The sequence below is a fragment of the Grammomys surdaster genome, unplaced genomic scaffold (genome assembly GCF_004785775.1).
Source record: "Grammomys surdaster isolate TR1022 unplaced genomic scaffold, NIH_TR_1.0 342, whole genome shotgun sequence".
NCBI lineage: Eukaryota > Metazoa > Chordata > Mammalia > Rodentia > Muridae > Grammomys > Grammomys surdaster.
In genome coordinates, this window is record NW_021604761.1 from 245,206 (window position 1) to 257,484 (window position 12,279).

The 12,279-nt window shown below is 54.2% G+C and overlaps 2 protein-coding genes across 2 annotated transcripts in view; both read right to left on the reverse strand.

Annotated features, from left to right (window-relative positions):
- Positions 1 to 4,390, reverse strand: part of Eppk1 (epiplakin 1) — a 15,380-nt gene extending 10,990 nt beyond the window's left edge. The window contains exon 1 of the mRNA XM_028778931.1: positions 4,334 to 4,390. The gene's annotated coding sequence lies outside the window, so the exon portion shown is untranslated. The remainder of the gene's footprint in view (positions 1 to 4,333) is intronic.
- A 412-nt stretch (positions 4,391 to 4,802) lies between these two features.
- Positions 4,803 to 11,459, reverse strand: LOC114630652. The gene is made up of 15 exons (XM_028778927.1): positions 11,190 to 11,459; positions 10,993 to 11,115; positions 10,619 to 10,737; positions 10,391 to 10,541; positions 10,239 to 10,323; positions 9,754 to 9,962; positions 9,484 to 9,601; positions 9,137 to 9,309; positions 6,683 to 6,825; positions 6,501 to 6,603; positions 5,927 to 6,223; positions 5,521 to 5,745; positions 5,314 to 5,398; positions 5,072 to 5,205; positions 4,803 to 4,960 (listed from the first exon to the last, which is right to left on the reverse strand). The coding sequence occupies exons 1-15, from the start codon at positions 11,457 to 11,459 to the stop codon at positions 4,874 to 4,876; spliced, it is 2,322 nt and encodes a 773-aa protein (XP_028634760.1). The 3' UTR covers positions 4,803 to 4,873.
- Positions 11,460 to 12,279: the final 820 nt, after the last annotated feature.

Below are 12,279 nucleotides of genomic sequence, written 5' to 3' on the forward strand. Positions count from 1 at the left end.
CTCTCTCTCTCTTTCCCTCCCTCCCTCCCTCCCTCCTTCTTTCCCTTCCTCCCTCCCTCCCTCCCTCTCCCTCTCCCTTTGGGTTTTCTGAGACAGGACTTCTCTGTGTAGCTCTGGCTGTCCTGGAGTTCATTCTATAGATCAGCCACCTGCCTCTGCCTCTCGAGTGTTGGGACTAAAGGCATGTACACAGCCAGTCTGTTCTTAAAGGTGCTTCACTGGGGATAGCTGCAGGTTGGATGTCCACTGGTCTACCTCACACCCATCTAAGCCCTCGTGGTTTTGCCATGGCACCTCAAAGTTCATCCTGTCACCTCTCAGCCAGACTTCCTGTGGCCCTGGCTTCTGCACCATGGCCACAGGAATCCTCCATGCCATCATCAGCACCTTTAAGGCTCCTCAGCAATGCCTACACCACATGCAGAACATGCAGGTAATGGGAAGGAGCTTAGCTTGCTGGGCAGCACGATCAAGGCAAGTGCATAGCCTATCCTGTGGGTGAGAAGTCAGGCTTTGGCATCACATGATCTGATAGAATAGATACTTATCAGCTTAGGGAGGGTTATGAGCAGGTGGTCCCACTAATCCTTTTAAGACTTGCCCTATCTGAGGACCTGTGACAGGCTCAGCCTCTTCACATGATTTGAGGAGAGTCTGCAGGCTATCAAATTATGGCTCCTAGGGACACTACCAAGATGGCACTCCAGCCATGGCTTTGACAAAATGTCATTCTTCATTCCCTCCCTCAGGCTGCTCCTGAGCCTGCTGGAGTATCCTACCACCAGCCTGCTGCTCAGAGTCTCAGGCCTCAGGCCTACAACCCGGCAAGTACCTGGACAGGGTCAGCAGCATCCACCACCAACTTGCAGCAGAGCAGGTAGTGCCCACGCTGCTAGTATCAGGGACACCACTCAGCTCTTCAGGGGTGGGGTATGTTCTCGGGGTACAGGGTGGGGCATGGAAAAAAGTATAAGACACAAGATGACAGGGGTAAGGGCACAAAAGACTGAGAGTGGCCAGTTGGACAGCTGTGAGGGAAGGCTCAGGCAGGTACATTGTTAGGGGCCCCAAACCAGAACAGTGGATCTCAACATGGAGCAGAACCCATTGCCAAGGATGAATCCTAAGTCAGGGTGGTCAGGGTGGTCAGGGCTCTAACTTAGGAGGAATGTCTTGGTTAATATATCCCAAACTCTCAAATCCATAGCTTCCCTTGATGTCCCTGTATCTGTGGATGTCCCTCCTCATAGTCAGCCTGCCTCCTGCAGGAACCAGTGTCTCTTTCTCCCACAGCTCAGCCTAGAGGCTCAAAAGGAAGCCAGGAACCAACCCAAGAGGGTGGCAATGGCCAAGCATCAAGTTGGCCAGGGAAAAGATCTCCCAGAACAAGGGGCCAGTTAAAACATAGTGGTAAGGACCCTTGGAAGCATAAACCATTACCAGGCTGATTCTTGAGCCTGCGGAAGGCTGTGACTCTCTAAGGAAGGCAGTCAGGAATAGGCAGTTTACTCGTGACATGGGCTGATCCTGGGACTCCCAGGCTAGTCTGGACTTATGGATTAGATTGCAGGCCCTGGGTAGGGCCCACAGACACAGGAATCCAGGTGCTAGTGATGACTTGAGCAGCCAGAGGAGGGGCATCCAAATGGGTCTAGCCACACAGAGTTCCAAAAAGAGTTAGTAGAGCAGGTATCCCTAGAAGAGATGAAGGGCTATTGACAGACACATGTGTGAACAAGGGCTCAGGTCAAAAGCCTGGGGAGCAGGTGCCACCCAACCTCCAACTCCTGGGCGAGAACGGACCTCAAGTGAAACAGGTGCATGGAAGGAACCTAGGGAAGGCCCACTTTTCTGGAGAAGAGCTCTGGTCAGTCACTCACTCACTGACTATACTTTGACAGTGACATGGACCAGTTTCTAGAGCCTGAGAGTGACTGGGGTTCTGTGTCAGCTTGGTGGGGCCACAGGACTACTTTATGGTCGTCTTGTATCTTTAGGAAGAACAACCTAATAAGTTCCCTGACTGTGGAGGAGGAAGTGTCCACGGTGGGAAAGCCAAATGGTCAGCGACACTGACCAGGGCCCCTTTCACTACCTAACAGATGTGGCTGGCACATGGGGTGTGGCGACAACGGCTAAAGGCACAGCCTAGACTTCTGTTCCCAGGTGACACCCTGCAGTCTGAGCACCGTCTCTAGGACATAGTATTTCCATTCTAAAGCATGGATTTCCCATAGTTCTGGGTCCCAGAAGAGCTACTCAGGTCCAGGAAACCAAGGCCTGGAAGCAGTTGACTACAGACAGGGAGAGTGAGTTCCAGGGTCCATAGAAAAACACTTGTGAGGGCAGACCTGACTGGCAGGGGGAGAGGGGCCGCTACACCATGCTGTAGCAGTCCTCATAGCCATGCGGTGATGTAGCAGTCCTCATAGCCATGCGGCAGCTGCCAGTAAATGAGAATGTACAGCTACTCTGGCCAAAGAGAAGACTCCCAGGGAGGGGGCGGGGTCTGGTCACACCCCAGTAACCCCAGCCAACAGTGTGCATTGAGTCAATGGTATTTTTTCTAGATGACTGGAAGAGATAACAGATGCTCAGCGTGGCCTGGAAGCCACTATGACAGGGACAGGTCCATCCCCCAGGCCTTCTTTTTCCTGTACTTCCTCAAGTAGGTACCCAATGGCATCCTAGAGACTGCTTCTGAGTTCTGCCCAGACTTGCTTATTTTCAGAGACAAGTTAGACAGCATGGCAGACCAGCCTCTCCCACCAACCTGCCCTCTGTCCCTTCTATGGCAGTATCTAAGACTACCTGTAACCTCTCATTCCAGATTCTGCTTCCCAACATTGCTTTGGGTACCTTCATTGCCTACCTAAAAGCACTGAGCTGGGGGGGATCATGCATGGCGATGCCCAGGACAGGGCGGAACACAGAGGCGAGGCCCGTGGGTGGTGGATGCCGCTGTCCCCTGAAATACGGGTGGATGAGGGTGGGGATCCAGGACAAGCAGTTCACTACCCAGAAAAGGTAGGACACGGGGCCTCGGAACTACAGTTGGGACAGAGACTGCCAGAAGGACATGGTCTTGAGTGGCTCCTGACCTGGACATGAACAGCCAGCCCTGACAAGCATGCTTTGTGCAGAAAGGCTAGGCCTAAGTGAGAAGCCGACACAAGCTTAAGCAAGCAGCTCGGGTTCCCTGAACAAAGAGGAGATTCAGGATGGGAAGCCACTGACAAAGATCCAGAGAGCAGGGACTCTGGGGAAGGGGTGGGGCCCGAGAGAGAAGGAGTTCTGGTGTGTAAGATGCAGCCTGTGGTTACCAACCACTCCCTATTGGCTTGTGGGTGACCTTGGGCCTTGTATGACTCTCCCTGGGCCCTGCCTCTTCCCAGGAGGTTAGAAGAGGTTGGCATCTGCATGGGTTGCCTGGGAAGGCAACCAGACACATGGGTCAAGGAGTCAGGGTGCCTGAGGGGCATATAGAGCTCCATCAAGGTGGGCAGGAGAGGCAGGTAGTGTTGATAAAGATAAAAAATCAGGGTCCCAGGGTTTGGGGCAGCAGTATAGCTAAACCATGAAGGGGCTGGGGGGAGGCTGGAAGCACAGATTCCCCAGGCAGAGACAGCTATGAGACAGCTCCCTGTCTCACTAGAAGCCCACCACAGGCTTCCCTAGGTGCCAAGAGAAAAGAGGGTCAGGATTTCTGGGGTATCAAACACCCTCTGTCACCACAATGAAGGGTGGACCCCTCACTCCAGGTCAGGACAAGGATGAGTACAAGGGCCCACTGCTACTGTTGCTTGCTCTGTGCTAGATCAGAACAGAACCCGGAGGCCAGGCAGACAGCCCGGCGCACATGGAGATTGAAAACATGGCCTTTGCCCCCATTGTAACCAGTACCAAGAAGGGCACCGGGAGCCAGTGACCGCGTGCAAGGTTGGCATGATAAGCAAGTGGGGGTACGGACACAGCCCTGTCCCCTTCCTCTCTTTCCCAGGGGTCCCAATACCACCCAAGGGCTCTCCCTGTGGCTGCTCACCCTGATCCCACCTGCAGGGCCAAACAGCACACCACATATCCTGCTAGAATCCACCCACACCCGCCACCCACACCCTCACGCGTCCCGCACAGCAGACTGGCAGGGGCCTCAGTTTCCCCACCCATCCCAAGACTCAGGAGCCTCCCACTTCCAGCCCTGAGCTCAGATTACCCAGGTAAATGGGGCCCAGAATGGTCCCTCACCCCCTCACTAAGTCCGCCTGGGGGCCGCTGGCCTTTGGTTCCCACCGCATTTCAGTTTCGTTTCTCCAAACTGCCCTCATTTCCCCACCTGTCCGTGACAAGGCTGGCGCAGCGTCCTCCGTCTCTCCGCTCCCTCCACGCCGGGAGCCCCGCGCCACAAGCGTTTAAATCTGCATGGCCCCTCCCTATGGTGACCCAAGTCCCTTCCCCATTGAGGGCGGTAGGCGGGGCTGAAGCCAGGTTGGGCACCCACAGGACAGGTGGAGTGGGCAGGTAAGCGCAAACTAAGGCACGGGGCAGGGCTACTTCTGAGCAACTCAAGCTGGGAGAGGCTGCTGAGTTGCAAAGTCCCTCCTTTCCTCCCTCTGTACTACAAGTCACTCAAAAAGAATGCGGGGCCGGCACTGGGTGGAGGTGGAGAGCTACAGGCTTCGAGCCCTGTGGCTTTTGAATGGACTTTGCAAGGGAAATGAAGACCCACCAAAGAGAGTTTCAGTTCCCCAAACTCCTCTTTATTGCCGAGTGAGTGAGAGACACAACCCCTACTCTGTGTGCTCCTGGCTCCTGCTCAGTCCCTGAGCATGCTCTGCCACGGTTTCCTGTCCCTATCTGCTGGATCTTGGTGTCTTCACAGCTTCTCCTCAGTGGGCTTCTCTGAGGTTTTGACCTTGTAGGAGCTGGGGTCTCTGTGTTCTTTGCCAATTGGCAGCCCTGTCTGCAAGAGACGGCCAGGCTTCACCTCAGTATTCAGCTCCCCAAGATCCCCCGGGGCTCAATCCATCTGGGGGACCTAGCCCCTGGCTCTGAAGCCCATCCCAGCCCTCACCTTCGGACACAGGGGTCTGCTAGAGCCCATTCGGACGGAGGTCCAGAGCCTCAGGGTGATGACCTCAGGGGCTGGCACACTAGGAGTCCAGCATAGGAACCTTTCGTGGATCTTCTGGCTGGTTCTCCCCTTTGCTGCTCAGAGATCCCATGTTGCTAGGCCAGAGTGGATGGCAAACCTCTCCTACCCACCCATCACCAGGCCCTGATGACTTGAATGTCCCTTCCTATACCAGCTCTCACCTCTGACTGGGTCATTTTTTACCAAAAATTCATCCAGAGCTGCCCAACCACCTCCAACACGAACCATCATGGCTCCCCGTGCTGCCTGTGGGGCATGGAGGTGGGGGGAGTTGGATAATGATACCAAGCCTTCAATACAGGGGTTGGGGGCAGTTCCTGGGGCTCTGCCCTCCCCACTGTTACAGACCCACACTCACACCTGCTCACCAAGGCTCCCTGGACCTTGGGCCTGCCTCTGCCCACTGGTGTACTCGTCCCTTCTGTATTCCTTGCTCTGACCAGGCTATTGGGCTGTTTCTGGCCACTGGAGATCCCTGGCTCGAACGTGATGGAGAGCTTGTGGTGAGGCCCACGTTTCCCCCAGTTAGAGCTAGGCCAGCCTTGTCCAACGCTGTCCTGCTCCCCAGCTGCCAGGAAGGTGTCCACAAGGTCCTACTGGGAAATGTTTCAGTGCTGCCTGTGGCTTCGGTACAAAGCACACCCCAGGCCACTTTATTTTATGACCAAGGCAATACAGGCAGTGTCTCCACAAGACCCTGGTGTATGTTGGCCCCAACCGAGTCCTTTATCGTGTGCCCAGGAATGAATAGAGGATGGATCTGTCTGCCCTTACCTGTTCCTGGTGGCCCTGTTCCAGTTGTTCCCACTGGTCCCTCTTCTCCTGGTTCCTCTTGCTATGCTCTGGCTTCCTAAGACTCCAGTTCTCCATGACCTCTGCCCACCATGGCCTCCAGCTCAGTTCTTCTGGAATCTTCCCCAGGAGGCAAGCTTCATATCTACTCTCCAGCTCCCCAGGAGGCCCCTGGTCAAGACTCCTCAAAGCCAGTGTCTCCCTTGGAGCTTGAGTCCAGGACTTTGGGGTCAGGGCCCCAGGCAGCTCCTCTAACACCCAGCTTTGTGCTTGTACCACCTATGCATTAGGGGAAAATGTTCGAGAACTTGAAGGACCCCATAACCAAAATTGTCCACCACTCCACCAACCTCTCTTGACCCAATGCCCTGATGCTCCAGAGCCTCTCATAAGTCCTGCCCAGCACTTCAGGCCAGCCAGCACCTCCGAATGGTCTTACAAAAGAGTGTGGATCAAGGACCGATGTGTCCAGGGCACAAGAGCCGGTATCATTAAGCTAACCCTGGATTGATCCACAGTTACAGTGCAGGCCAGAGCCTCTGGCCACTGGTCCCACCTTGGTCCCCAAGGGTTCAGCCTGTCTCAACCTCTGAGGGCATAAGACCAACTTCTCTACAAGGCGGCCGACAAACAGCAGCATCCCTTCCAGGGTGTGTTTCCTGGAGAAGAGATGAACAGACATGAGCAGGATAGAGGGTCAGTGTGAGTGGAGCGGGAACAGCTGGCCAGCAGGCTCACCTCTCACAGGAGGGGCTAGACATGGCGGCTTGGCAGCCCCGCAGGTCCATTAGCAGGCCCAAGTGGCAAGTGCTCCGATAGGCAGCGTCTCCTGTCCTTCCTAGCCATGACACCGCCAGGGTTTGCCATCCCCACGGGAACTCCTGCCATCAGAGTAGCCCGCTGTACTACTTGTTTTCAGAGTAGGAAAAGCTGAAGGGCAAAATCTTTTTTCCTCCATGTGCCTTACATCTTGAGCCTTCTTCCTTACTCCGTTCATCCTCTGCCTCACACTATCCACCACCTTAGCAAGGGGACCACACATGATGCTGGCCCAGTCCTTCTACCCCAAGGCCTCTTCAGTGTAGGGAGGGTGGCCACACCCCACATTGTGCTGATGCTCAGGGAAGGGTGAAGAAAGTCAGCAAGGTCCTCCCTGTGGGTGAACTGAATCCCCCATCGCCACCGCCCGTTCCCATGCTGAAGTGCCAGCCTTAGAGAGAGGAAGTTGCAGGTAGAACTAGCAGTTACACATGTGAGATCACAGTGGAATGCTGGCACCGATGTGACTGCTGTCCTTAAAAAAAGACAGGGAGTCCCCCAACAACTGGAGCAGGGACTGTCTCGTTCCCCTAAGGACCTCCTTGTCTGACTTCAGTGGGCGAGGATCCGCCCAGTCCTGCAGTAACTTGATGTGCCAGGGTGGGCTGATACCCAGGAGGGGCCTCCTCTTTCTCAGAGGAGAAGGGGGAGAGGGAGGGGCTAGATGAGGAGAGTCCGGGAGAAGGGGGCACTGTGATCCAGATGTAAAGTGAATGAATGAATAAACAGACAGACAGACAGACAGACAGACAAACAAACAAATAAATAAATAAATGAGGGGAAAGAGGGGAAATTTGGGGACTGGGAAGATAGCACAGCTGGTAAAGTATTTGCTGAAAAGCATGAGTTTGATCCCTAGCATCTATGTAAAAAAACAAACAAAGATAACAAATTACCACATTATTATGTGGTAATCGCAACACTAGAAAGGCAAAGGTAAGATTCCTGGGACTCTGTGGTCAGCTGGACTAGACAAATAAGAACTTCAGGTTCAGGGAGAGAGACTCTGACTCATAGAGTAAGGTGGAGGGCCAGAGAGATAGCTCAGCAGTTAAGAGCGCTCGCTGTTCTTGCTGAGGGCCTAGATCAGTTTCCAGTACTTAAGTCAGGCAACTCACAACTGCCTAGAACTTCAGCAGCAGGGGATCTGGTACCTTCTTCTGGCCTCTGTGGGTATCCACACGTATTTGTGCACATGAGTGAGACACACACACAACTAAGAACAAAGTAAATATATATTATATACTTATATATCTAAACTTTACATTGCATATAGATATGTAATGTAATTATAAATATTATAATATTTTATATAAGTATAAATATATTATATATATAAATATATTATACAAAAGGGGACACAAAATACACTGAGTGCTCAGGAATAAGATGCACGAAAAAGGACGAATCAAATCCCTACTCACGGTTCTCAGGAGCCAGCTCTGTCCATTTCAGACTTTTAGCCCTCAGAACTTAGAGTCAGTGTGTAACTACAGTTTGACCTTCCCTGTTGGTGACAGCCTGATCCAGAGGCCCAGGAGACCATCAGAGTCCCAAGAGTGAGAAAAGAATCTGAGAATCAGGGAAGGAACCTAGAACTTCTAGGCAGACAGTGAACTTCAAGAAGGGTGTCACGCACCCCAGCCACGCCTACGTTATAGACAAGGGGGCCACATGGAGCCCCACTCTTGCCTCTTTGTTACAGTAAACACTGGACAGTCCCAGACTGTGCGTCGTAAGTGAGTAAATTTCTTTCTATCTTGGTCCTTACGTAGTTTCTTTCCAGCTGTTGCATAAGTAGGACTCATTCACAGCAATTTTTTTTTTTTTTTTTTGGTTTTTCGAGACAGGGTTTCTCTGTGTAGCCCTGGCTGTCCTGGAACTCACTCTGTAGACCAGGCTGGCCTCGAACTCAGAAATCTGCCTTCATAGCAATGTTTTAACCTTAATTAGGAATTCTATTTGCTAGAAAAGGCACGTATATACATCAGCTCCTACCTCTACCCACACAGCCTGGAGGCTCTACAGTGCTGTCAAAGGAGGAGCTATCCTTGCCTAGCAGTCAGGAATGGACTGATCTTAAACCCTGACCTCACTGGGAGAGCTGCAGCCTTAAATGGAGATTTGAGGCTGTCTGAAGCTGAGAGCAGAGCCATGAAGTCATCACTAGCGATCCCTCTAGCTGGCTCCACTGCCCACGCCCCTTCCCCAATATCATACTATCTTCACTCCCAGAGTCATCTACCTTAGTTCCTCCTGCCAGCAAACAATAGCTCAGCCCCCGAGAACCCTAGTTGTCCAGTGTCCCCATGATCACCTCTCCTCCCAGGAGACTTTTGGTGATACCTTCCTCTCCCAAGGTTTTCAAGATACCTGTAAACCCGGGTTCCAGTCACTCTCAGGCCTCAGCTTCTCAATGGCTGCCTGCTCTGCCAGGCCACACGAGATCTGCACAGCTGGCTCCCATATGGCCTTCAGCCCAGCATCTTGTTCTCGAGTCTCTGACCAGTGCCCTTCCAGGGGCTTAGTATCTGCCCCAAGCGTAGCTAGAGAGAGAGATGAACACCTGAGGGCCAGCCTTGGCAAGACCTTAACACTCACCCCAACCCTGATTTCCTGAACACAGGAAGGCACCCTTCCTGCCCTAGAGCTTAATCTTACTCCCAGGCCTGGTGGAAATAACCCAAGTGCTCCCAGGTGTCCCCAAGGCTCTGGTGTACCTGATGAGAGGCTCTGTTCCCAGATGGTCACTGTGGGTTCTTCTTCCTGACTAGAAGTCTCTGCCCACTGTGCCAGCTGCTCAAGCCGCTCTGCTAGCTGGACCAGCTGGGCACTCAGCTACAGGAGGAAACCAGCATTGTTCTAGACAGCCCTGGCTCGGGACAGAAAGTATGTACTACCGGCAACTCTAGCTCCCTGGTACAGTCTCCTCAGAGGGCATGAGGTTGGTTGGTATTTCTTCTACCAGGAGCCAAGGGGGATACAAACACCTGCTTCAGATCCTTGAGCCCTGGATGGACTGAGGCAGATTCTTCCAGTTCAAGCTGGGCCTCCAGGCCTGCCGGGGGTGAGGACTTGAAGGACTCTGTCCTTTGAGCAAATAGCAGCTTCTGCTGGGCACAGGCGACTTGTGACTCGGTCAGCTTTACACGCTCCTGGAATTGATTCAGCTGCTGTCGTACAAGCTGAGCTTGGTCACCTGCAGCCAGAGGCAAGAGGCCAGGGAGGAAGTGCTGACATCGAAGGAGAACCGGTAGCAGGGATAAGAGCATTAGAAGGGGCCTTAGGAACCATTAACACAGGACAAAGACATGGAGACCTTGAACTCAGGGCTTAGGCCCTGTACCTGGGAAATGGCACAGATGTCTGCCCTGAGCTAAGGGTAGGCTTTTCAGTGGGTTCCAAAATATGAGCCCTCAGCACTTCTTGCCTGGGGTGGCTGTCCAGCTGAATGATGGGACTGAGGTCCACTTACTAGTGAGTAGCTCTGCCAGCCTCTGGCCAGTCTGCAAAACCCTTTCCAGCTCCCTGGCACACGCCACAACCCCCTCACACACCTCCTGTGAACAAACAAAGACGCTGAGCCTGTGACATCCCATGGACTCCCACCCCAAGCCTGGGCCATACCTGGAGGTACAGCATCGATTCCTCAAGGCCCTTGGGCCCCAGCCACAGCTCAGCCAGTAGCTGCTCACTCGGGCTCAGCCGCAGCAGCAGAGCCTGGCAGGCTGTTTCAAAGCTCTGCACTGCTGGAACAAGCTGCTCCAGGAGCCTCCGCCTTGGGGTGAGATGGAGGAGCTGTCGGTGGTGCCCTTCTTGCCCTAGTCCCCTCACAGCCCCCATCTGTGGCGTCACCTGGCTTCTGCCTGTTGTACCAGACGGTGCCATCGTGTGCACAGCCCTGATGGGCTCCCAGCCTCTCGTAATCTTGGCTCCACGTGTGGTGCACGCTCCCTCAGCAGGCGCAGGAGCAGCTGCCAGACATGAGGTTGGGGGACTTATGCAGGGTTCTGGGGTCCTTGCCCCTCCTCTCACCACTGTCTCCCCCTTTTTAAACAAAGGGGATCACTGGCCAAGGGAACATTGACAGCTATATGTATTCAGCTCACTCTGGGGGACCAGATCTATTGTATTTAAGCACATGATGGTCACTATTATTTGCCAGTGGCTTGGCCTGGGGCTCATAGGACAGAGTAGCCCAACCTGTCCCTATCCCCTAGCCCCCGTACCTCCTGTTCCCGCAGCTGGGAAGCAGCCAAGGTGGCATCTGCAGCCAGGGGTCCTTGTGAAGCCTGCAGTTCCTCCATGCCATCCAGCCAGCTGCACAGTGTGTCCAGGGGTGCTAGAGGCGCCTGCAAGAAGAATGTACTCACCTCATCTGGCTTCCGGCTTCAACTCCCCACACTCCAGAGCCATCCTGCCTCACCTGGACTGGCTGCCCTCTTTGCTTGCAGGGCCCCATCTCCACAGCCTCTGTCACTACTGTCTCTGTCACCACAGTCTCTGTGACCTCTGTCACCTGGACAGCACGGGAGCCCCACCAGGCCCAGGGGATCCCTGGCGGAAGTGGGCCCTGAGGAGCTTCGGATGGAGAGAGATCTCCTTGGGTCCTGGGGCTGGTGTGAGCCCTAGGGCTGAAGCGTGGGCGGCTCCTCCTCCCCCCAAGACAACCAAGCCTTGAAGCAGGGTTTCCCATCGTAGATGCTGAGCAGGTTTCAGGGGTGTCTAGGAGAGCAAGAGCAGCCCTACAAAGGCAAAGGATCCAAATCAGGACCAGGGGATCCACAGGCCCGGCCATCCCCAAGCCTTGCATAGGCTGGCACCAGACCTGGGATTGGGTAGACTGCCCTGGCCTCGGGACCGGAGGGAAAATCTCTCACCTCTGTCTACCCCTGTGCACCCTACCGTCTCTCAAGCCACTGCTCCACCAGCCCCAGACAGTCTGGCCCCAGCAGTTTTCTTCCTCCAGTTTCCTAGGAGACCCTGTACCCATCCTCAGACATGTGGGTGGGGGAAGGGCTGCAAAAGGGGAAGGGGCTTCTAGTTGGAGTTTCTGGCCCCTCCTCCCACAGTTCCTGTGTGTGTGTGTGTGTGTGTGTGTGTGTGTGTGTGTGTGTGTGCTGGTTCAGAGTGCTCACTTCCCACCCAAGGCCCAAACTGGCCACCCACATGGCCATAGGGCTGAGATCCCTTTGGGTTAGGAGGTCAAAGAGAGGGAACAGCTACAATGGGTGCCAGGTTTGCCCTGGGGATGACTAGGGATTATAGGAAATGGGGGTGGGGGGCATCCACACACACTTTAGGAGAGATTGGAGAGTCATGGGAATTTCCTACAGCCATATGGCCCCCAGGGAGTCCTGGACCACACCCTCTCCCAGTCACATGGCCACTCCACGGGACTCAGAAAACCCCCACCCAAGACTTCCTGGCACCCTAGACTGGTCTGTTTCCAGGAATGTCACGCTTGCCACACAGTCCCCTACCTGAGTCTGGCATGAACTAGCCTTTCCTCTAAC